This window comes from Oncorhynchus tshawytscha, linkage group LG01 (assembly GCF_018296145.1).
Source record: "Oncorhynchus tshawytscha isolate Ot180627B linkage group LG01, Otsh_v2.0, whole genome shotgun sequence".
NCBI classification, from domain to species: domain Eukaryota; kingdom Metazoa; phylum Chordata; class Actinopteri; order Salmoniformes; family Salmonidae; genus Oncorhynchus; species Oncorhynchus tshawytscha.
Window position 1 is genome coordinate 36,817,579 of NC_056429.1, and position 22,940 is coordinate 36,840,518.

The window sequence follows — 22,940 nt, forward strand, 5'->3', positions numbered from 1 at the left end:
AAGCACTTCCAAAGGAGCCTGTCACCATACATGACTAGGCTGCTCAACCAGTGAGCTAAGGACTGCTACTTGTGTCTTACCCTTAGCACTGACAGTTCTCCGAAGATATGTATTTTAATGATTTAATTGTGTTGATGATTTTCTTGTGCATAGTGTATTCATGTAAAGAGTGTCATAATTCAGCATCAGCTGCCATTGATACGTTTTAACAAGCAATCAAATTCTGATATTCTTTTTTACTAATTAGTCATTTGACCAATCAGATCAGTTCTGAAAAGATTTGATGTGAAAAGATCTGATGTGATTGGTCAAACGACCCATTAGTGTAAAAAATATCAGAATTGGGATGCCTGTCTAAAGCAGCCAATGTAATGTCAAATTTGTGAAATAAACCATCCTATATATACTTATGACCACTAGATGGAGCCATAGTCTTTTATTTTCAGTCCCTCATCCTTACGACAGTCAGTTTACATGTCAGTCAGTGTTAGCAGTGATGGAGCAAGGTGAGCTCATGAATCAAACTTATCATAATATATCCACCCAAAGAATGCACTGTATCTTTGTGTAGCTGATGTATGAAGTGTGATGTGCGTGTGTTTCTTTTTGTCTGCAGTTTTATTCAGCATGATGCAACAATGATATGCACGTCAATCTCTCATGGCTCAAAGTGGAGGAGAAATTGACTTCATCACTTGTGTTGACAAGCTGAACGCACCGATCTGTCTGTTTAAATGACTAGCGCACAGCTTGGTCACCGATGCATACCCCACAAGACACGCCACCAGAGGTATCGTCACAATCCCCAAGTCCAGAACAGACTGTGGGAGGCGCACAGTACTACATGGAGACATGACTACATGGAACTCTATTCCACATCAGGTAACTGATGCAAGCAGTAGAATCAGATTTGATAAACAGATACAAATCATTTCTCCACTTGTCCACCCCTGGAGCAAATGTGGGTTAAGTACCTTGCTCAAGGGCACATCAAAAGATTTGGGCTAATGCTGTAACGGCTAAGCTATATGTTTATGTACCAGCCTATTTAAGACCACAGGGCCCCTTTTATGTAACTGTAGCCTACTGCTGTGTTTTGCGTTTCTATTGTGTGAGCTTTAAGTTCATATTTCAGTTACCTTTATGTTGATTATGTTCCATTGTTTATCATGTAAACACTAATTCCCATCTCTGTCTATTACAGAAACCATACATAGTTCTCCTTTATGTTTGCCCTCTGTGCTGGGACGTTATTTGATGCTAAAATAAATGTTTGAATGTTCATTGGAGTCTTGTCCACCTCATTCTCTAACCCGGAGCTGAATTTGCAGTTAACATCCAATCCACCCACTACAATCTTTCAATCAACAGTAGGCTGCGCTCCAACTCTCCTCTAACCTGGTTTTACAAGCCACTACAGTGCATCTCTTGCAGTGTATTTATATTTCTTACAAATGTCAAATATATTTCTGAGAGAGTCAAGCAGGCAGGTGTAGCCTAAAATCTGTTTTATTGAAACACTTCATGACAAAATTAAGCAAATCTCAAAGGGTATACAACAAGTGCAAATGTGTTTCAATTTGTTATAAAGAAGCTTTGTGTATGTGTAGGCTGCATTTATCTTTATTGGCCTATATCGGAACAGAGGCCTAGTTACATAAAATATAAGGTATTTGTTTGCACAGTTAATGACAGCAAACACATTAGTCGTTTTGAAAAAAACCTTAGTTATATTGTCAGAAGATTTGGTGCCTTCCTTAATTTCGGAAACAGTTGTTGTATAATACTTATGCAACAACTACTTTAGGCTTATCAAGACAACGAAGGCCACTGTAAATATACCCTGATGTGAGAAGTTTTCCGGCTTCTCAGAAATAGGCTAACCCTTTGTCCCTCTTGTTCATTCTCATCAGAAATATTAGTCAATTTATTTGCCTTTTAACTTTCATGGAATCAGTTTAAATTGTTTGATTTGGTGTTGATCAGATTCTCATCTCCAGAGCACGGTTTGGAGCCATTACGCACACTCCACGCGCTCACATCACGCACGGTTTGACGTCTTGACAAAGGCTTTGGTGATGTTGGTGATGATGATAGTAAGATCCGCTGGCTGAAGGACGAAACGAGGAGATGCCGTTAAAGTTCAGGAGAAAATCCTTCCTGTCACACACGGGTGAGGAGTGGCTCTGGTAGCGAGGGATCCCCACTGGAGAAAAAGGAGATAACAGTGAATAACCCATTTTTACTAAATCCATCAAAAATAAATGTACATTTAAACAAAAAAATAACCCAGTTAAGTCTGAGTTTCGTTTCAGAATATAGGAGAAAGCCTTAATTCTTGTGGGTTTTTACAAATAGGAATTATGTAGCTTAAATATTATTCTTAATAGAAGCATTAAATTGACCTTCTATAAAAAGTTATAGTATTCAGTGTATTGTGTATACACTGTAATGTACAATTTTAAATGATACAGTAATTATGGTACTATCAACTAAAATACTCAGAAATATTTTATGTTTAGTAAAAAGGTGCAGTATGAATATATTTTATACTGCAGTATGCTGCAGTATGAACTGCAGCATACTGTAAATGATGGTGCATTGTGGGAATATTTTGGGGGCAGGGAAGGAATCACTGTACATGGTACTATAATTCCACCCCTCAGAATACAGTACCATACCGTATTTTTGGCACGCCAAAAACCTTTTGACCACTAGTGGGTGCATGGTATTGTTTTTGGCTCATGAACATATTTTGAGGCATGCCTTATAAGAGGCTATATTTTTGTTGTAACTCTGTGTGAGAATGCTGTACCAATTTAACTCCTGTGGTTATGGTGCCCATCAGTTTGTATAAGAGGCAGCAAATCTTACCCATTAAATGTTTTTTTTGTTGGTTTTTTTGCACTGTGGACACTGACAGGTTGGAAGCCTTTGTTAAAGGTCCAATGCAGCCATTTTCATCTCAATATCAAATCATTTCTGGTAACAATCTTACTGTGATTGTTTTTAAATTACAATGGCAAAAAGACACAGTTTAGCAAAAATCTATTTCTCAAGCAATAATTTTGCTAAGTGGTTTGAGTGGGGAGGGGGAAAAATGAAAAGTACCTGTTATTGGCAGAGGTTTGGCACTCTTTCTTATTGGTCTATTAACTAATTTGCCGCATGGTGATGTCACCACTGAAGGCCAAAAACTCTCTTCCAGCAGGATTTTCAAAAAGCTCTTATGCTAAAAGGACATCTTTCGCAATATCACAGTATTATTACAACCTCATAGCATGGAAATATATATGCCTTAAACACAGGAAAATCACTTTTTTTTTACTAAACTGGGCCTCTAGAAGTACAAGTGACATATAACACCAAATATGAATTAATATACTGCAATGTGTAAACACTTTACCTAGCAGCCAACCTGCTTGCATCAATCCCTTGTAATTACAGTAAAATACTGTAATACAAACTCCTGCCCTCAATGAATTTCATTATGGAAGCATCTCATTTTTACAGTATAATAGTACATTTTATGATATTTATGACATTACACAGTACTTGCTTTGATGCAGTATTCATGTACTGTAATATAAAATGCAGAATTTGACTTGCCACCACCTGTAAGCTACTGTCACATTCACTGTCACCCATTTACAGTGTAGGCAATTAGGCATATACCTTTTAACTATGTTTGAGTTGACACATCTTGCAATAATTTGGCCAGTAAACAAAGTGAAGAGTCCCATAACACCACGTGCAGAAATCACTTTCAGTGAATCTAGAGATTAGACCTCAATTTTTACGGCGGGACTCGTTAATTAACTACGCCACGAAACATCCCTACCTCTGCATTTAGATGTATTATTTATACTGTAAACTATATATTCCTCACAGTAAAGTCGCTCATACTCAACAGTTCTATGGTCACTTTTCTATGTTGTATAATATATGTGAACTTTGTCAATTAATCTGTCTGTTTCGTCTATGTTCATTGTCTATTTCTAGAAACACCAAGCAAAATTATGGGTATGTATAGACTACTTAGCGAATAATGTATTAATTAATGAAGAGGCAGGGATTGCTGTCCTTTTTAGTATAGGTAAAATAATAGAATTGCTTCCATGCTCCCCTCAGTATTCCCATTCATGAGAATACCACTAACGTTGAATCCAAAATCAAGAAACTGCATGTGTTAAGCCTATTTCTTCTTTAAAATATTCACATTTAAACATACAATGATTTTAATGTACAATAGATTATTTTGGATGTGTGCAAATTAGATGCATAGAGCGTAGGCCTACACAAAATAGCACAGCAAATATGTGCTATGGATGCAACAAAAATCGTATTTTGGATCAGCAGTCTTTAATTCTGAAATTTGCCTAACGTAAAACACTCATGACTTGACTTCCGAATCCCTGCTTCTGTAATGTTTGTTTAGTTGGTGCACTTTGCCTTAGTGATAGGTGCATTATGTGTACACATATTTTTACATTTGTCATTTAGCAGATGTTTTATACAGAGCGATGTACAATTAGCGCATTCAGTCGTATCAAGTAACTACATGTTCCTTAAATATTTAGCAGCAAAGTCAGTGCTAGTAGGTAAAGCATTTTTTAAATTGGATGGGAAGGGGGCACGGTGATAGTTTTGTAAGGTGGGCTACTCTTCAAAGAGGTAGGGTTCCAGACGTTTTCGGAAGATGTGCAGGGACTCCGCAGTCCTGACTTTGGGGGGAAGCTTGTGCGAGTGCAACCTGCCCTCCCGTAAGGGTGGGAGGGCCACCATTATATTTAACTTAGAGAAATGTTTAGTCTTACATTTTAAGTGTTCAGTCTTAAACCAGATGAAGTTAAGTTCGTTAAAAGTGATTTGATAGGCCTACAATAACCAAACAACGTCATCGTTTCAGTGCTTTCTACACCAATTGGCCTCCGTATCCTTCAGAGATTTATGAAAGATGATTTAGGTAACGGTGCTTATGTTTGATTGTCCGTTTCTCTTGAGGGCATAGACATGTTACACTGTTTATCCCCGAGAGCTGCAGGAGCAAAATCACAAGTGTTAAGTCATCATTATATGGCCTTATATAATTTTCTGACAAATAATTGAATCTGGAGAATTAGAACAGCGGTCCTTTGTCATAGATCCTTATGTGCCAGGTCAGCAACACAGTCAGAGCGAGAAAGAGGGAGGAGAGGGAAAGGGGAGCAAGCGAGTGAGCGTGAGCCTCATCAAGGTCATCAGGACTCCAGATGTGACGCATGCACGCGCAGTGTCGGTGTTTTCTCTCTAGGAGACTGCAGGCCTCTATCCTGAGGGTGCTGCCCTTGTGCCCCATTTTCAGAGACAACACACGGGCCGTGACTGACAATCCTTATGGGCCGTGTAGAGGCCCGTGAGAACAGATAAAGGCTTGTCTTCTAAATAGTTATGAGAAGTCGTAAAGTTTGACAAGCCTTGGAGGTCTAGCGAGGTCGAGGCCTATTCGTTAGTTGAAATCATCTTCAGTGTGGTCCGACTCGCACAGCCTTTGTTTAGATAACCCCTGAGACCCCTCTGGCTTTAGAATGATTCCCCTCAGAAATCCCTTGGACTTTTGTTAAAAGCGGCGACATATTAGAATCATGTTAAACATGGTTAACCTGAACTAAATTACATGGATGTGAAGACAATCAACTGGCCTAAGGAGCGATAAGTTAAATTTACACAAAGGGGGCTACAGTTTCAATTATGGCCCATTGCACTAAGCTCCTGAGGTGGAGCAGTCCAACCACAGCTCCCACTGCAGGCTGCAACCTGGTGAAGGACATGCACACTCTTGACCATCCACTGAATGACCTGGTCCCTCCAAAAAGAGGTAACAGCACCACCAGGCTCATGAGAAACAGCCACCAACTGTCCTGTATAACTGCCCGTACGAACCGCCTGCGAAACGCCACTCCACCCACTGCTATCAGACAGACTGTACAAAAACTCTAGCTCTTAAATGATTCTCAAAATAAAAATATTTTTTTAAATCACATTTTCATATTTCAATTTCCATCATGAAACATGTCCTGTAATGTTTCAAGTGTTCAGTATTTTATTTGTGTCACGTATTATGTGTTGAATATTTCAAATGAGTGTTTTGCAATTATTAGTCATGTAAATTCTGCATTTCTTCAGTTTTATCTGTGAGCATGAATAAATAAACTCAAACTCAAATTCCTTTCTTAACATTTATGTAAACAAGAACACAGCCACCGCATTATTCTTCCTAAGGCCTTGCCTATATATCAAGACCATTTTAAACTATTTTGTTAATTTCTGTTCTTAGAAGCTGTTTGGCCCTTATATTTCCCAACTCACCTTAAGTGTCCTTCTAATTACCCATACATATTTGTAATGGAGTCCCTTAAAGAGCATTATTTCACCTGGGGTGATTCAAAATGATACCTTAGTTCCACGACAGAATATAGTTGCAAACTAATCATCTTAAATCCAATCAAATTACTTTAACCCACAACATATGGAAGACATTTTGCCAGAACACAACTTGACATTTGAAGGAAATGCATCCACGTCAACCAGTCCTTTAAATTAGGCCTAAATGATCTGAGACCTATCCATCTCCAACATAGTTGTATAGATGTATTACGAATGTAAGTCATTCCATATTTAGGCTGTAACAAAACACACTAGACTACCGCTGGTAATTTTCTTTGCCAAAGCTTTGTTTAATCTGCGTATGTGTCACGTAGCCCAAGTAAGAGTGAATTTCTCTATTGACTATTAGAAAGGCCAAATATAATTTTAACATACAAATTTAGCAATTTTACAGAATATGTATTACGCATTCCGTAAAGTTGGAGTTTTAGCCTCAAGAAAACAGCCTGATCAACGACTAAATTTGAGTTAGTAAATTATCAACCTGCAAAGGTCTGTTTCCCGTGTATGTAACAAACTACTTTTATGTGACACTTTTTACAGTACTTGCTGCGCTTGACCAATTGTATTTGGAATGGCAAGATGCTTAAACTCCCTGTTACGCATGACATTTCAAACGGTTAAATAAAGCGTTATGACTTAACGTACACAACGTTTATTGGCCTACCTGAGATATCGGCGGTGTCCCTGGCGTTCTGGTGGAGGTAGCTCTGCTCCAGGGAATAGGGGGACATGCCGGAATTTAGCCCAGAGGACGCCGAGCTGCTGGAGACCAGAGGCTGCTGCTTAATGTACGGGGAGCCGCCGGGAGACGCCCAGTGTCCGGCGCTACTGGCGTATGGAGAATGACCGTCCAACGCGCTGGCCATAGCCGGAGACGAGGGCACAGGGCTGCTGCTACTGTCCGGTCCACCGTAGTCCCCGTTGGACGTTACCGGACAGCTGGCCATATATGTGGACCCGGGGCTCGGGGACATGTGAGGTACGTGGTGGCCACCGCTCAGTCCGTCGTAGCCACCGGCCATGGAGTTGGTCATCATGTCCAAGTTGTAACTGTTGCTATGACACGCCAGAGACCCAGTGGGCGCCTGGAAATCAAAGTTCTGCGGTAAAATGGACGTACCGAAGCCTATCCCGTTCATCATCCGGTAAATGGGCTTCAGAGCTTGGCATTTTCTCCGGAAGCCCCTGGGTCTGCGGCGGAACGAGCCCTCTTCGAACATGAACTCGCTGGCCGGGTCGATGGTCCAATAGTGGCCTTTCCCCGGCCGGCCTAGCCCTTTGGGCAGCTTGATGAAGCACTCGTTCAGGGAGAGGTTGTGCCGGACGGAGTTCTTCCAGCCCTGGTAGGATCCTCTGAAGAAGGGGAACCGGGCCTGGAGGAACTGATAGACCTCACTGAGCGTCAGCCTCTTGGTCGGTGAGCTCTGTATCGCCATGACGATGAGCGCAATGTAGGAGTAGGGAGGCTTCTCCGGTCGCCTCAGGCCGGAGCTCGCCTTCTTGCTTTTGGCCCCGGCTAAGGAGCTGTCCATCTCGGTCTGTGGGCTCATCATGGCGGGGTGCAGGACTCCGGAGGTCGGGCTGGACCTCAGGGGAGGCGGCGGGTCCAGCTGCTGCTGAGAGAGCTCGGTCGTCATCTCTGCTCCGCTAACGCACAGCAGTGGCGTAGATGATCAGTGACCTTGGGGGAGAGGGGGAAGCGGAGAGCAAGATGTGGAGCAATAGATATTTCAAAAGAACTAATAGGATTCGAAAAAGTTGATCACAAGAAATGTCGCTTATTCTCAACGTCCTCCTCAAATCACACAAGCATTTGGTCTTCGGAATTCCACAAACAGTGGTTGGAGAGGGAAAATCCTCGTTGGACTCTCCTATTTCGCAGATAATGTGCAGCGAGTGCAGTGTCAGAATGTGGGAGAGACGGTGGGGTGCAGAGTATCCAATGAGGGCTCGGTATAACGCAGCGTTTTGCGGGGTTCAGTCCGATTTAGGCTCCGGTATGGTTCGTTGTCACCGTGGCGGTGAGTGCAGCTCTGTGGCGCACCGGGTGGGCATCGCCCTCCTTAATCCCTGGGGGAGGAAACACGAAGACTACTCGATTTAGTGTGCGCTGCCGCTCAGCCAAACAAAAAGCGACCACCTATCATTTCTGAAATCTACCCCCCCCTCCCCCCCCCATTCCACCCAATCCCACTGAAATCAGTGACGACTAGAGCCCCCCTCCCCTTCCTGTCCAGTCGTTGCAGCGGAATCATGCCCCTCGCTCTTCATTTCTCCATCCCTCCTTCCCTCTTCCACCCTCTCTCTCCTTCCCATGCTCTCACTCTGACATATCAAATAGGCTACACGCAATTACGCCATCTATCAAACCTCCCAGATGTTCTAATCAACAGCGCCACACGGAACGCGCACAAGGTAAATAAAAAACAACTCCTTCTTGCATGTTGTTACCAAACATTCAGATTGTTGATAAGTGTCATGATGCTGCATAGCAGAAACATTTTCTGTAATGAAGAGGGTATAACTGTGTAGGCCAGGGGTATTCAGCACTTACCCTACAAGGTCCAGAGCCTGTTGGTTTTCTATTCTACCTGATAATTAATTGCACCCACCTGGTGTGCCAGGTCTAATGGTAGGCCTACATTTTTTTGCTGGCATGCAACAAGATGTTATGTTAAATATCAGATCCAGTAGAGGTAGCGATACATCCCCTAGCTGACAAGGTAAAAATCTGTTGTTCTTCCCCTGAACAAGGCAGTTAACCCAAGGCAGTTAACCTAGGCCGTCATTGTAAATAATAATTTGTTCTTAACTGACTTGCCTAGTTAAATAAAGGTTAAATAAAAACAAATAAAAAATAGAAATACATTTAGCTGTGCATAGAACAAACTGTGTAGGCTCATAGAAATCTCGTGAAAGTAATCCCATCTCGTGTTTGCCTAGTTCTCTCAGACCCAATCGTGAGAGTCACTACGGAACCGACCCACATAGAAAACAAATTGTCGCGCTGAACCAGGGAGGGGAGAGGAAGAGGTGGTGCTCTTTCGCCGGAGTGCATGCGTGTGTAAGCGGGGGTTGTTCTGAGTAAATGACTTTGACATGAGTGGAAGCAGGCTTTTTCCATCAAGTCCAGCCCTGGATACCACACACAGCGCGCCAGTTTCAGTTTACCGCCCCAGGCTCGAGCTGGTCCCTGGCAGGGAGATTCCCTTGGGCCCCGCATTCATTAGAGCGAGAGAACCGAAATTAGGCTCACGGGCGTCGACAGCTTCCCCCCTTATGAAGACCGATCATAATACAGATTTGTCCAACATGATGCAATTAATTATTAAACAAATATATATATGGTCAACAACCACGAGAGAAATATGAATTTGTAGATCACTTATCCATCCCATTGCGATGTTCAGTGTTATTGAAACTAATGACACTATTTATTGCAGGCCTGCATCATGCGTTTAACAGGCTATTTATTTGTTTTACTAGTCAACTGAGTTAAGAATTCTTATTTGCAATGACGGCCAACCGGGGAATAGTGCCTAACTGCTTTGTCCAAGGGCAGAATTTTTACCTTGTCAGCTCGGGGATTCGATCCAGCAATCTTTCGGTTACTGGCCCAACGCTCTAACTAGGCTACATGCCGCCCCATTTATATATACTATGATGACTTTTGCTTCATTTCGAAATTCTGCGTATGATAGGCTACACTCTCTCGTTTTCCATTCAGCCACCCAATGTCATGAAAAATAACACGTTTTGGCTCAATTTCTATAAAGACGAATATTAAATAATTTCCCGTACTTTCCCCTCCTATTACTTTTATTGTATAGGCTTTGCTTTTGTAAATATAATGTCTAATATATAGGCTAGTTGTTTACGGTTTTAATCAATATTTACAGTTTAGTAGGTATATAAGCTATACAGACATATACAAATAGACCTACAATCTTTGTCCAAAAATGGTAATGGGTTTAAAATAATGTTATAACGTACGATTTAGATGATTCATCTTTATTTGGGCTGATAAATCACATCACAATATCTCCTTTGTTTGCTTCTTCTCCCTCATTACATTTCTACCATATGGATTTGGTTTAGACTGAGCTCTATTTCGTATTGTGCCGCTGAATCGAAACGACGAGAAGGAAAGAGTGAACAACCGTAAACAGTAGACTAGGCCTAATTACAACCTTCGATCAGAATAGAAGAATCTTGCAGCTGGGCCTAATGGATTTCATTTCTGCATTTACGATGTGAACGTCTTAACTTTGGATAGTTGAGATATAGAAAATAGACAGAAAATAGTATAATAATCTAATCGCCTCCTAATCTCTTTGTGCATGTGCGTTTTAACATTAGGATACCCCCTGTCATTTGACACCAACAAAAGCCTTTGCATTAGACAAAAAATAATTTGCGGATAAAATCATTTCCCCACCATAAACTAGGCTTCCATCCTATTGGCGAGAGATTTTCATGCGAATATTCTAAAATCCACATAAAAATTATGCGCATTTTCCACTGCAGATGTTTCCATTAAATTGGCTTGTTGCAGATGAAAGACTGTGCGTGATGACGTAGTGCACATAAAAATACATTTTGCGGTTAAATTCCCATGTACCGAATAAAAAAATACAAGTTAAATATGTTTCCATCGCATTTTCAACTCTACTGATAGTTTTTGTCACAAAACATGTTGCGTTTTATAGCGAATGTACTTACTCTGGTATTGGCAAGTGCCAATAGAGCGCAGATTGTAAGGGGGGGGTCAAAAGGCAGTCAAGCATGTCACGTCACAAGAATAAGACCCTCGATATTTATTGGAAAGCAGCATCATGCTCATCACCGTGCACTTTCACCACCCTGTGAAGTTCGTAATCTATTTAATCTGTAGTCTAATAAACGGCATGGTGTGCAAGGTCCTCACAACCCATTTCGTGACTTCGATATCATGGATATTATATCAATATTAGAGGCATAAAGTCGTTTCCACCGCCATTTCCCACGTCATTCATTTTACGGACACAAAAATAACCCACAATGTCAAACAAACAAATGGTCTCTCAGCATTGATAAAATTACATCGAAACTCCCTTTTTCCATCACACCTGTTATGGTTTTTGTTTTATTACGATATGACTTTACTTGCATAAAACTGTGGATGTGAAGTTAGAAAAAAAGGAACCACAAAAAGTGATATATAGAACCCTTCTATAGGGTTATTTGATCAGAACCCTAGAGGTTCTTCATGAACCAACATGGTTCCATATATAACCCTGCATGGTGCCATTTATGAATTATGGCTACTTACTATTAAATAGTAATATTTTAATATAAAAATAAACAAATCATGGCCAAAAAAATACCAGCATAGTTTTAGAATATATTGTCATTATATGCAAACATATTTTGGAAATATAAACTGTTGGAAGGCATCTCTTTGTTTGAATGATGGTCCATGTCACCTCTGTCTGACTTCTTTATAAGACAATATACTTTGTCCATTTAGTTACAATGAACAACAAAAATGTGTCTTCTGCTCTGTTCTCAACTCCCCCAAAAAGCAAACACATACAGTTGAGACCAGCACAGGTTCAAGCTGTATGCAGCGCCCCTGGATATAAAGCGTCTTGTGGGATTGAGGACCTTGCTCAAGGACCAAACAGTAGGGGACATTTTTGAGGATGTGAATCCAGCAGCCCTCCAGTTGTCAGATCAATTCCGCCTGTTTTCTTTTCCAGCACCAGACCCAGGATTCGAACCAGCCACAACTCCTTAGCCGCTGGCCTACCAACCCACTTGACTGGTTCCAGAGAAGAACGAAAAAAGGAGGGAAAAAATGTATTAATCTACAGTAATAAACATGAGTTAATCTGCCAAAATGAAGACAAAATGCTCTGCAGACATAATTATTATGTAGAATAACAATTTATATGCAGTTGTCAGCAGCAGCTGAAAGAGGGATCTTCTGCCTCTGTTTGTTCTTGGTTACTGCCAGACTGAGAAAAACATAGATAGTGTTAAAAGTAATGGCGTGATTTTAACTAGGCTATTGAATCAAAACTTATTATGCATAATTTATCATAAAAAAATGTATACATGCTTCTGTCAGCAACAGTGTTCTAGTGGCTTCATGAAATATAGGCTAGGCCCATCAATTGACTCCACACTGAAATAAAATAAACAATTAGCTAATTGCCATAGTCAGGCTGGATCTGTAGCTCTATTTGGCATATCCCACAATACAAAAATGAAATGTATTTGAAAGTCACTTGTAAAGTTATTAATTAAATTAACCTAGCTTTTTCGGTTTAGCTAGCTATAGCTAGCTTACAAAAGTGCTCAAATTTGATCATTTAAACTTGATTTATTTAGCATATAGTCTCATATGACATTGACTTCATATGTTTGAATTAAATAATTCACTTTTGCTTACATTGAATAATAATGTGCTTATTGGTAGGCTACTTGCAAATTGGTTCAACCACCAACCTCTTGTATCATCATGCTGGGATGGATTGGCAGTTGATTTTAAAATTGGAATTTTGAGGTCACCAAAATATTCAATATTACATTTTTACATTTTTGTTTTTATCTAAAGCCCTTTCACATTTGCACTTAAAATTAGGGCCAAATTCTAGCTAGCTCGAATGGAATTCTCATTCGAGCTGGGTTGAGGGAAACCAAGGCAAGCACAGCCCAGTTTCACAACTACTGCCAACACAATTAGAATTCGCCCTGGTGACAGTGTTACTATGCAACCACCTGCTGATCACAGCTGGATGCTAACACCACGTTTAGCTAGCTTGTCTGGGCTTGTTCCTGTTAGCTAGCATATGGAAAAGCAATACGGCTGTAGTCGGACATGACACAAATTATCACCACAGCTGGATCCTTAATTTATTTTTGCACAACACACATTTTTATGAGAACAGTCAGCCCTCGAATGCTAAGTAGCTACGTTACCACGAAATGCTTACTTACAAGTCCTCTAGTGCAGTTCAAGAAGAGTTAAGAAAATATTTACCAAGTAGACTAAATTAAAAAGTAATAATATAAAGTAACACAATAAGAATACATTTTGTTTTGTTTTGAGCAAGATGGCGCTGACAGAGTCCTTAGGAAAGGCTGCAGCTATTTGTTTTTTTAATGTATTATTTTATGTATTATTTTGTTATATTTCGCTACACTCGCATTAACATCTGCTAACCATGTGTATGTGACCAATACAATTTGATTTGATTTGACAATAACGAGGCAAAATACAGGAGGCACCGGTACCGAGTCAGTGTGCGGGCGTACAGGCTAGTTGAGGTAATCTGTACATGTAGGTGGGGGCGAACTGACTATGCCTAGATAACAAACAGCGAGTAGCAGCAGTGTACAAAATGTGGGGGTCAATGTAAATTTTCTGGTGGCAATTTTATAAATTGTACAGCAGTCTAATGGCTTGGGGGTAGAAGCTGTTGAGGAGCCTTTTGGTCCCAGACTTGGCTTTCCGGTACCGCTTGCCAGTCAGTAGCAGAGAAAACAGTCTATAACTTGGGTGACTGGAATCTCTGACAAGAGAGATTTTATGGGCTTTCCTCTGACACCGCCTATTATATAGGTCCTGGATGGCAGGAAGCTTGGCCACAGTAATGTACTGGGCCGTTCGCACTACCCTCTATAGCGCCTTATGGTCAGCAGTTGCCAAACCAGGCAGTGATGCAACCGGTCAGGATGATCTCGATGGTGCAGCTGTAGAGCCTTTTGAGGATCTGGGGACACATGCCAAATCTTTTCAGTCTCCTGAGGGGGAAAATGTTTTGTTGTGCCCTCTTCACGACTGTTTTGGTATGTTTGGACCATGATAGTTCGTTGGTGATGTGAACACCAAGGAACTTGAAACTCTCGACCCGCTCCACTACAGCCCTGTCGATGTTAATGGGGACCTGTTCGGCCCTCCTTTTCCTGTAGTCCACAATCAGCTCCTTTGTCTTGCTCACATTGAGGGAGAGGTTGTTATTCTGGCACCACACTGCCAGATCTCTGACCTCCTCCCTATAGGCCGTCACATTGTTGTCGGTGATCAGGCCTACCATTGTTGTGTCGTCAGCAAACTTAATGATGGTGTTGCAGTCGTGTTTGGCTACACAGTCGTGTTTGGCTACACAGTCGTGGGTGAATAGGGAATACAGGAGGGGACTAAGTACACACCCCTGAGGAGCCCCAGTGTTAAGGATCAGCATGGGAGACATGTTGTTGCCTACCCTTACCACCTGGAAGCGGCCCGTCAGGATGTCCAGGATCCAGTTGCAGAGGGAGATGTTTAGTCCCAGAGTCCTTAGCTTAGTGATGAGCTTTGTGGGCAGTATGGTGTTGACCGCTGAGCTGTAGTCAGTGATCAGCATTCTCACATAGGTGTTCATTTTGTCCAGGTGAGAAAGGGCAGTGTTGAGTGCAATTGAGATTGCGTCATCTGTGGATCTGTTGGGGCGGTATGCAAATTGGAGTGGGTCTAGGGTGATGTGAGCCATGACCAGCCTTTCAAATCACTTCATGGCTACCCATGTGAGTGCCACAGGGTGGTAATCATTTAGACAGTTTACCTTTGCTTCCTTGGGCACAGGGACTATGGTGGTCTGCTTGAAACATGTAGGTATTACAGACTCGGTCAGGGAGAGGTTGAACATATCAGTGAAGACACTTGACAGTTGGTCCGCGCATGCTTTGAGAGTTGAAACTAGCTAGCTAACGTGAGCTAGCAGGAATTTTAGCTGGCCAAGTCGTATTGAAAACTAGCTAGTAACATATCTAAACTGATGTTGGGTTTGCTTGCTTAGATAGCTAATAGCCAATGCCATGGCAAGCAAGGTAGGAATTAAGCTAGCTAATCTGTTATGCTAGTAACAACACTTACCATTTAGCTAGCTAGCTAACTTTAGCAAGCTACATACATGGCTCTGAGTCTGGCTGGTACTTGCAGGAGCATGGGGTAACGTTAGTGAATTAAATTCTTCAACATCTTGCTGGCTAGCAACATTTGCTAAGCCAACTGCACAGTCACATATTTGCTTCCTAGCTACATTATATAATTTCTCATTTTGGAGGCATTGTAAATGCAATTCGAGCTAGCCCACCAAGGCCAGCCCAACCAAATTGCCAATGTAAACTGGGTTTAAGTGCGTAGGCTAGGGTTCCACAACTGACGGGCCGTATTTGGCCAGCAGATGGTTTTATTTGGCCCCCCAAGTTTTCTTAGCAAAAAATAAATAAGTAAACATTTTGGGGTGGAGTTTTCATTGTTGACTGTAAAAACACATGGAAATCAGCTCCAATTGAATTTAATTTAAGAAATCTGTTCCCAAGTATTCCCATGCATAGTAGAGACATGTGATCGTATGCAAATGTTGGCAAGGTTTGAAATGATTATGTTTAAGTCAAACATATCTGTTTGGTCTTCTTGGTCAATTTGCAGTCTGCAAATTATTCATACTTCTATTATGGCCCCCCAACCATCCGCTCATGAAAAAATTGGCCCGCAGCTTAATCTATTTGATAATCCCTGGTGTAGGCTATGCATTTATTAAACACGTGATTTCCTCTTGCTTCTAGCTAGCAAACACTGCAGTTAGCGATAATACATTTCCATGAAGAACAACCAAGACCTCACAAACCACAGCCGAGAAAACATTTTTTTTTGTTAAACAGTAAGCTAGTTATGAACCCAAAACATACATGTAAACATAAACTTAGTTGTGCATACTAGCTAGCATTAAACTCGACTGACAGCATTGTTGTTTCAAACATTTGTAGAAAAAAATTCCAGCCCCCGGCATAAACTTTCTTGTCATTGACAATAATAATCTTGTCATTCATAGAATCCAAATTTGTGCTGACTGATCAACAGTGTCAAGTTACTTTTCAGTTTGTTCACAGAATATCGGAAATCGCCATGCAAAAGTACAAATTCAGGGGGCTGCACATGGTATACCAGAGTTAAACAACATCACTCTGAATCACTGCTTGCCTGACATTCCGTGTGCCAGCCTGGTCTCATAGACTAGATGTAACATCGTAAACGTAAAGCCGGGACACTGAATTGACGATATGTTACGATTGGTATGGTTACACAAGACGGGTTACTTAAAACCCTTTCCTCTAGTCAAATGACCAAATAGCCCTCTAGTGGCCTCATGAGTGGAATGTTATGAATATTTTTCATAATTTCATAATTAATCAACATAATTTCAAAACACCGGCTGAAATTCCGATGTTTCTATTTCAAACGGTTTTGTTATATTTCAGTCTTCTGTGATGTATAATAAGTGTAATATTGGAATTCCAAATGAAAATATAATACATTTCAATCCTATCTGATATGGTACAGGTGTTTCATTGTTTTTTAAAGACCATAACCATGTGTGTTAGGTGTATACTTTTGTTTCAAAGTAGATAGGCATTTTGCAATGAATCATACAGTATAATGGTTTAAAAGCGGGATTTTGATAATATCACTGTATCCACACACTCTAAATCACTTTGGCACAGTAGGCATCAAGTTCCTTTCCAATAATGTTGTATAAAACATTATACCTTTCAATCATTTTTACAGAACACAAATGCTTTCAATTGCCCACTTATAGATAGGCATGACCAATTTAGGCATCTTTTTTAACAATGCGATATTCTGTTTAAAATAGCACGTGGGCTTATGAATTAATCAAAATAAAAATGTGATTATTTATTAGTCTAGTGGTTAAGTATTTAGGCATATATTATGTGAATTAGGCCTCGTGAAATCATTGTCAAATGTGCAACAGGTACTGTTGCATGTAGGTATAAATTATGTATGAGTCATGTAGAAATATCAAAACGTACTTTCAACTCCAAAGCAATTGCCTGTCTATGGTGCAGGAACCACTGACTCGCAGCCCTTTTCTATAATCAAGACACCTGCTGTAAACTCTTAACTGGTTAGGACAGCTTATGAGGTGTCCTAAATATACCCGTAGGAGTAAAATGTTTATTATGCTCGGGAACTTATTACCAATTGTCTACTGAGACGTATTGTGGATACTGGCCCACCTCGCAGACTATCAAAGCCCTACTCCGTGAGATGCATGCCATCCCTATGGTACTGCCCAGGGACATAGTGCTTTATGGCAGAGGTGGCAGATTGTGGAAATGCAAACACCAGCTGGTTGAAAGTGCGCCGGGCAATCTCTATGCACTTTGTTGATGTTCTCCTCCCACTGGAACATACAACTACCCCACTGTGTGATGTCAGAGTAGACAACAATTGTCCCAGGGAACATTTGGATTAATACCTCCAAATCAGACAGCATCTGACGCACCAGTGCTGTCCCTTTTGTGTGTCCCAAGTCGTTTCCACCGAGGTGGATGACTGTGATATATTTCAGAACTCTTCCATTGAGAACAACTCATCCATATTTTGTGTTCCTGTAGTCATCTAGCCAGCTACATTGTGAAATGACATAGTAAGTATTTGCTTCAGTCTTTGTTCCCTTGCTCTCGCCAATTTGCTTTGAGCAATGATCAGTGGGTGTATGAGCTGGGATCTTATCAATAAATAAAATGCACTGTGAGGGTTCACAAGGAGAGCATGTGTTAAACTGTATTACAAACTCGGTGGTTCGAGCCCTGAATGCTGATTGGCTGTCAGCCGTGGTATACCACGGGTATGACGAAACATTTATTTTTACTGTTCTAATTATTTTCTCGTAGAGCCTCTCTCATAATCTATTTTAATAAGCGCCTACATTTTTTCAGAGCCTTTTTTTATTATATATTATTTGACTTAAAATAAAGCTTTCCAACGTACTATAACGGTAATATGGGTCTTTATTTCCTCTTTCAGGCACCCAAATGCACGCTTCCTGTCCAGGTCTGCCCTTTGTGCTGAGAGCACCGGGTTCTTTCTCTGTTTGGACTCCCTAACATTGTGCCAAAGACACACCGGACGAGAACTACAGCATATTCAGTCTCTATTGTCCTCAGACTCCGACATGTATTTGATGTATTATGATACGCCATCTCTTAGCTAGTTTTTGTTCCACAACCCAGAGAGATAGGCGTAGCCCATAGAATGAAAACATAACCGTACACTGACGGGGTGGTTTGACCGTCAGTGCTGGTGCTCTTCGCAGCGTACAGGTGTGCTGTTCCGGTGTTTCACCTGCAGGTTGCAGCATTGTTCCTGGAAACGGTCTCAAACCTGTCACCTGGACCATGCAGACTGCGTTTTTCTGGTTGCGTTTACACAGCCAGCCCAATTATACCTTTTTAATAATCAGAGCAGCGCGGAAAAATATCTGATGCGAAAAGATCTGGTATGATTGGTCAAAAGACCAGTTAGTGGGTAAAATATCCGAATTGGGCTGCCTGTGTAAACGCATCTTCTGAGGCATCAGGATCGTACAAGTGTCACCTGTAACGTGATTTTTGTTAGCCTACCATAGGCCTATGCATCAATGTGCATGATTGAGGAGGACGGACAGGTAGCCTAATATCTTATGACGTCAAAATATGTGTCCACTTGCATTGCAGGCCTATTTGTAGAAACATGTAAGGCCTAAATAAGAATGTTCTCCATTATTTTAGATTTCCTTTGCATTGATTGCCTTTGCCTTCAACGCTGAAGAAGGGTTCATACCCGAAACTCATCCCAATACAAATATGTCAATTTAACTTAGTTTTTTTTTTTACCGGAGTGCTCTCCTATTTCTGTTTCATTTATCATTGGCCCACAATACAATAATTTACTTATCTTTCTCCATTTATAGCCTACTCCTTTGCAATGTTTGTCTAGATACAGCACTTCGTAGCGATAGTCTACCACTTTTTTAAAATAACGTTAGTAGTAAACATTGTTAGGGGAACGCGAAGTTTAAACATGACTTCGAGGTTTTGCTTCAGGACGGTGGGGAGCTCGAGACATAGCCCATGGACTGCACGGACCTATGGATACCCCCTAAGCTAATATCACAAGTGTATTGTGATAATTAATTCATGCACTTGAAGTAGCCTACATTGCTTATCAATATTTTACAGATTACATAACTAACTTGTAATTTATTATGAAACATTGAAACAAAAACGGTTTTGGTCTGTATATCGTTAAGAATATGCAGGTCGGTGTCTTGGTTGTTGTTGTAATTCATCCCACATTTTTTTTTTTATATTCAAAAGATATTGTAAGTCTAATTCAGCAAATCAGGAAATTGATGCAACGTGTGTCATGTTTAAAAATCAAATAAAAAATCCTGAACATACAGCATGGTAAAAAGGGTCGGATATATTTTTTGATCCAACTATTAAAGTGTTTATGATGAAGAAACAAACATAAAATGCACGAATGTATTGTTTACTATAATACACATTTATTTCAGTATGACACAAGACATTTTGAATTGTGTGACTGAAACAAGAATTATTGTGTAGCCTACAATGTTTATGTACAAAGTAAAGTCAAATGTCATATTTGGACACTCTACATTTGATTGTACATTGTTTATAGTTGACCCGGACCCCGGGCACATTAACCATGTGAACGCCACAGAACAGAGAATGTTGAATGTGTAGGGTACATATTTTGATTGACATGCTCTGTTACAATTTACCCTAAACCATAGGAGATGGAGCAACGTTTCCCCAAGTCTGAGATTCCATCCTCGAATTGGAGGACAAATATGAATAATGTTTTAGTTTGTTTTAATTAAACTACTTAGAGCTTGAGGAGACGTGTATATTTTAACTGTACTTAGTATATATTATAACTACACATGATCTGCTATTGTGAAGCGAAATGTCCGTACAACGCAAACCCCATCCTCACTTGGAACGTCCTTTTCAGACGTGTGTTGTCGTTAATGTTAATTATCCTTCTTGACTTATTTGACACAATTCAGCACTCCCCATTCCCGGGACGGATCTCACAGGCCTTAAATATTTAGAAATAGCTTAACCGATCTGTAATTTGTGCCTAACAATCCTGCGTGCTTCTTTAGCCGTGCCGTGCAGGCAGAGGAAGACAGAAGGGTGAAATGTAGATCTGTATATGTATACCCCTTTCTACATAATTTGTGCCTTACACTGCAGCTTCCTAGCTGTGCCATGCTATGCAGAGTAGGCAAAGGGGTGAAATATAAGTCTGAAATGAATGTATAACCTTCATTCCTCTGGAAGTTAAGTGGTTTAAGTGGGATGAGAAGGATGCCAGAACAGCGCAAGAGTTGCAGGCGCTATATGCACTTATTTCCTGGCAGATATGGGATCTTCCCATTCCTTCCTTATGCACATGCAAACCTTTTCCCAGCCCCTGATTCCGAACACACTTTAAGTATACTTCGTGGAGAAAAAAATAATATTTACTTTTTATTGCCCTTGTCTTGGCTTTAACCAAAGGAAAATAAAGAATACATACTTGTGGTTTGCTTTGATAATTCTTTCCAAAATATTTTTTTATTTTCGCTCAGAAAAATATCGTGCATGAATCAATGTTTAGGAAAACAGACTGTATTTCCTTTCTGTGCAGTAGTCAACAATCGAACAAATATTTTAAATGGATATTTTGCAGCAAGTCATACAAAACTAGGCTACAACACAAATATTTATATATTTTCATATTTGGCACATGGTAGCCGTCGTTTACAGTAGAAATTACCTTACACACACACACACACACACGCACGCACACACCAACACACACACACACACACACACACACACACACGCACACAGGGGAATGTCATGTCATTCGATTGCAACTGATTTGCTCGGTCCTAGGAATAACCAGACAGAAATAAAGTCACTTGACAACAAAAACATATTACGTTTTTCATTCTTGCTAAACGACTTCTCATTGGAAACTGTTCAAAGCCCTGAATTATTTTTTAAAACTAGAAAAACGTAGAGCGTATAGGAGAGTACACATGGCAAATCTAAGATACATCATTACAGTATTGTCCCTTATGTTGACTTTAGGAGAGCAATGAGTCTATCTGGAAAGGATGACAGCTGCCACCTTGCGCTGTGTGCATCTTCACCCGGGAGAAAGCAGCATCGGAGTTTGGCATGTAGCCCTGTGACGTCATGTGGACAGCTGTGCGTGGGTCCCTGCTGTGCTCGGCTTGCTCCGCGAGGCTGCACCTGTATGCGTGCAACATGCGCGACGCGCCTGAGCTGGCCTGGTGGTACAACTGCTGTGCATGTGCGTGCGCCATAGCAGGGGATACGGGTGGGTAGCCCAGGGTGTGGGGCAGCATGTGGTGGGCACCGGCGGGCCAGTAGCACCGGTGGGCACCGGGGTTGGTATATGCACTGTCTGCATCAGTGTGGTCTCTATCCTCCCTCCTTATGAAGGGCTTACTGAGGATGCTATCGATGGAGAAGGAGCTGGAAGAGCTGGAGAATTTAGCTCCCATTACCCTCTCCTCCCGGGAGGGCGCAGATGGAGTGCTCGAGAAGCGAGTCTCCTCGTCTGGGGTCTTGATGTCCTTATTGGAACCAACGCTGGATCGGCACTTACTGATGCGCTTCCTCCTGCGCCGGAACACCCCGTCGGCGAAGGTATACTCGCTGTTCGGGTTCAGCATCCAGTAATTGTCCTTGCCCCAGGGCCTGGACGGGTCCCGGAGCACCTTGAGGAAACAGTCATTCAGCGACAGGTTGTGGCGCACCGAGTTCCGCCAGCCAGTGTAGCTGCCACGGAAGAACAGGAATTTATTCATCAGGTAGTTGTTGATCTCAGCTAGAGTCAACTTGCCGCTGCCGGAGTCCCGGATGGCCATAGCAATGAGTGCGATGTAGGAGTAGGGTGGCTTGGGTCTGCGGGTGTAGGGCTTCCCCTTGCCATCGGCGCTGCTCGTGGTGGCAGGTGTTGGACTGTTGGCCACGCAGTCCCCGTCTGAGCCCAGCTCATCCCCGGATAGGGGAGAGGGGACAGTTCCCTCTGCATCACTGTGACTGCACACCTCCAAGGGAATGAAGTGGGTTGCGGAAAACACTTCAAGTTTCATGTTTAAATCTTTATTTGGTATCTTCCTCCTCTCACCTGTCAGTGGAATTGTCAGAGTTCCTCGCAGTGCAGTTCTCCTCGTCTAAAAGTGAAACAAATAGATTGTCTGTGGTGGTTCTTCAGAGAGGCGCAGGTGTAGCGGGTGAATCTGTTTCTGTAGTGGGGTCAGTGCACGTGTCTTTGAAAGCAGAGGTCGCTTTCCGTACAGGAGCTCGGTTGTACAGAGAAACTCGAGGCACCCAAACTAATGAGCAGTAGAGAGTAGATTTGTCTCAGGAGACGCGCCCTGTTATAAGATAATTCCTCCGCGAGGGACTGCCCACAAGGGGCGTGGTCTATCATCTCGAGCTCAGAGTAATCTCAAATCCATTGAAATGATTGTGGGATTTATGATTGCACGCTCCTTCTATTAAACGTATAAAAATCTTAAATTACGAGGAAGAGATAAGAACTGTGTTTTAAAAATAATATATTTTGGAAGGCTTCAACA

General features: G+C 41.5%; 2 protein-coding genes and 1 long non-coding RNA gene across 3 annotated transcripts; 1 reads left to right on the top strand and 2 right to left on the bottom strand.

Moving 5' to 3' along the window:
- Positions 1-1,493: 1,493 nt before the first annotated feature.
- On the bottom strand, positions 1,494-8,584 carry LOC112250107 (forkhead box protein F2). The gene is made up of 2 exons (XM_024419973.2): positions 7,094-8,584; positions 1,494-2,206 (listed from the first exon to the last, which is right to left on the bottom strand). Exons 1-2 carry the CDS (start codon positions 8,064-8,066, stop codon positions 2,037-2,039), a joined length of 1,143 nt encoding a protein of 380 aa, XP_024275741.1. The 5' UTR covers positions 8,067-8,584; the 3' UTR covers positions 1,494-2,036.
- Positions 8,585-8,669: 85 nt separating this feature from the next.
- On the top strand, positions 8,670-19,706 carry LOC112250119. The gene is made up of 3 exons (XR_002953493.2): positions 8,670-8,844; positions 12,171-12,270; positions 18,293-19,706. It is a non-coding gene; the product is annotated as an uncharacterized LOC112250119 (long non-coding RNA).
- Positions 19,707-20,795: 1,089 nt separating this feature from the next.
- Positions 20,796-22,704, bottom strand: LOC112250124 (forkhead box protein Q1). The gene has a single exon (XM_024419991.2). The coding sequence runs from the start codon at positions 22,449-22,451 to the stop codon at positions 21,414-21,416; it is 1,038 nt and encodes a 345-aa protein (XP_024275759.1). The 5' UTR covers positions 22,452-22,704; the 3' UTR covers positions 20,796-21,413.
- Between the last annotated feature and the right edge of the window lie 236 nt (positions 22,705-22,940).

Excerpts from the sequence above, each read along its gene's own strand:
- LOC112250107 (XM_024419973.2), bottom strand. The coding sequence starts at position 8,066 with ATGACGACCGAGCTCTCTCAGCAGCAGCTGGACCCGCCGCCTCCCCTG. Across the intron at positions 2,207-7,093 it reads GGACACCGCCGATATCTCAG|TGGGGATCCCTCGCTACCAG; the intron begins GTAGGCCAATAA and ends CTTTTTCTCCAG.
- LOC112250124 (XM_024419991.2), bottom strand. The coding sequence starts at position 22,451 with ATGAAACTTGAAGTGTTTTCCGCAACCCACTTCATTCCCTTGGAGGTG.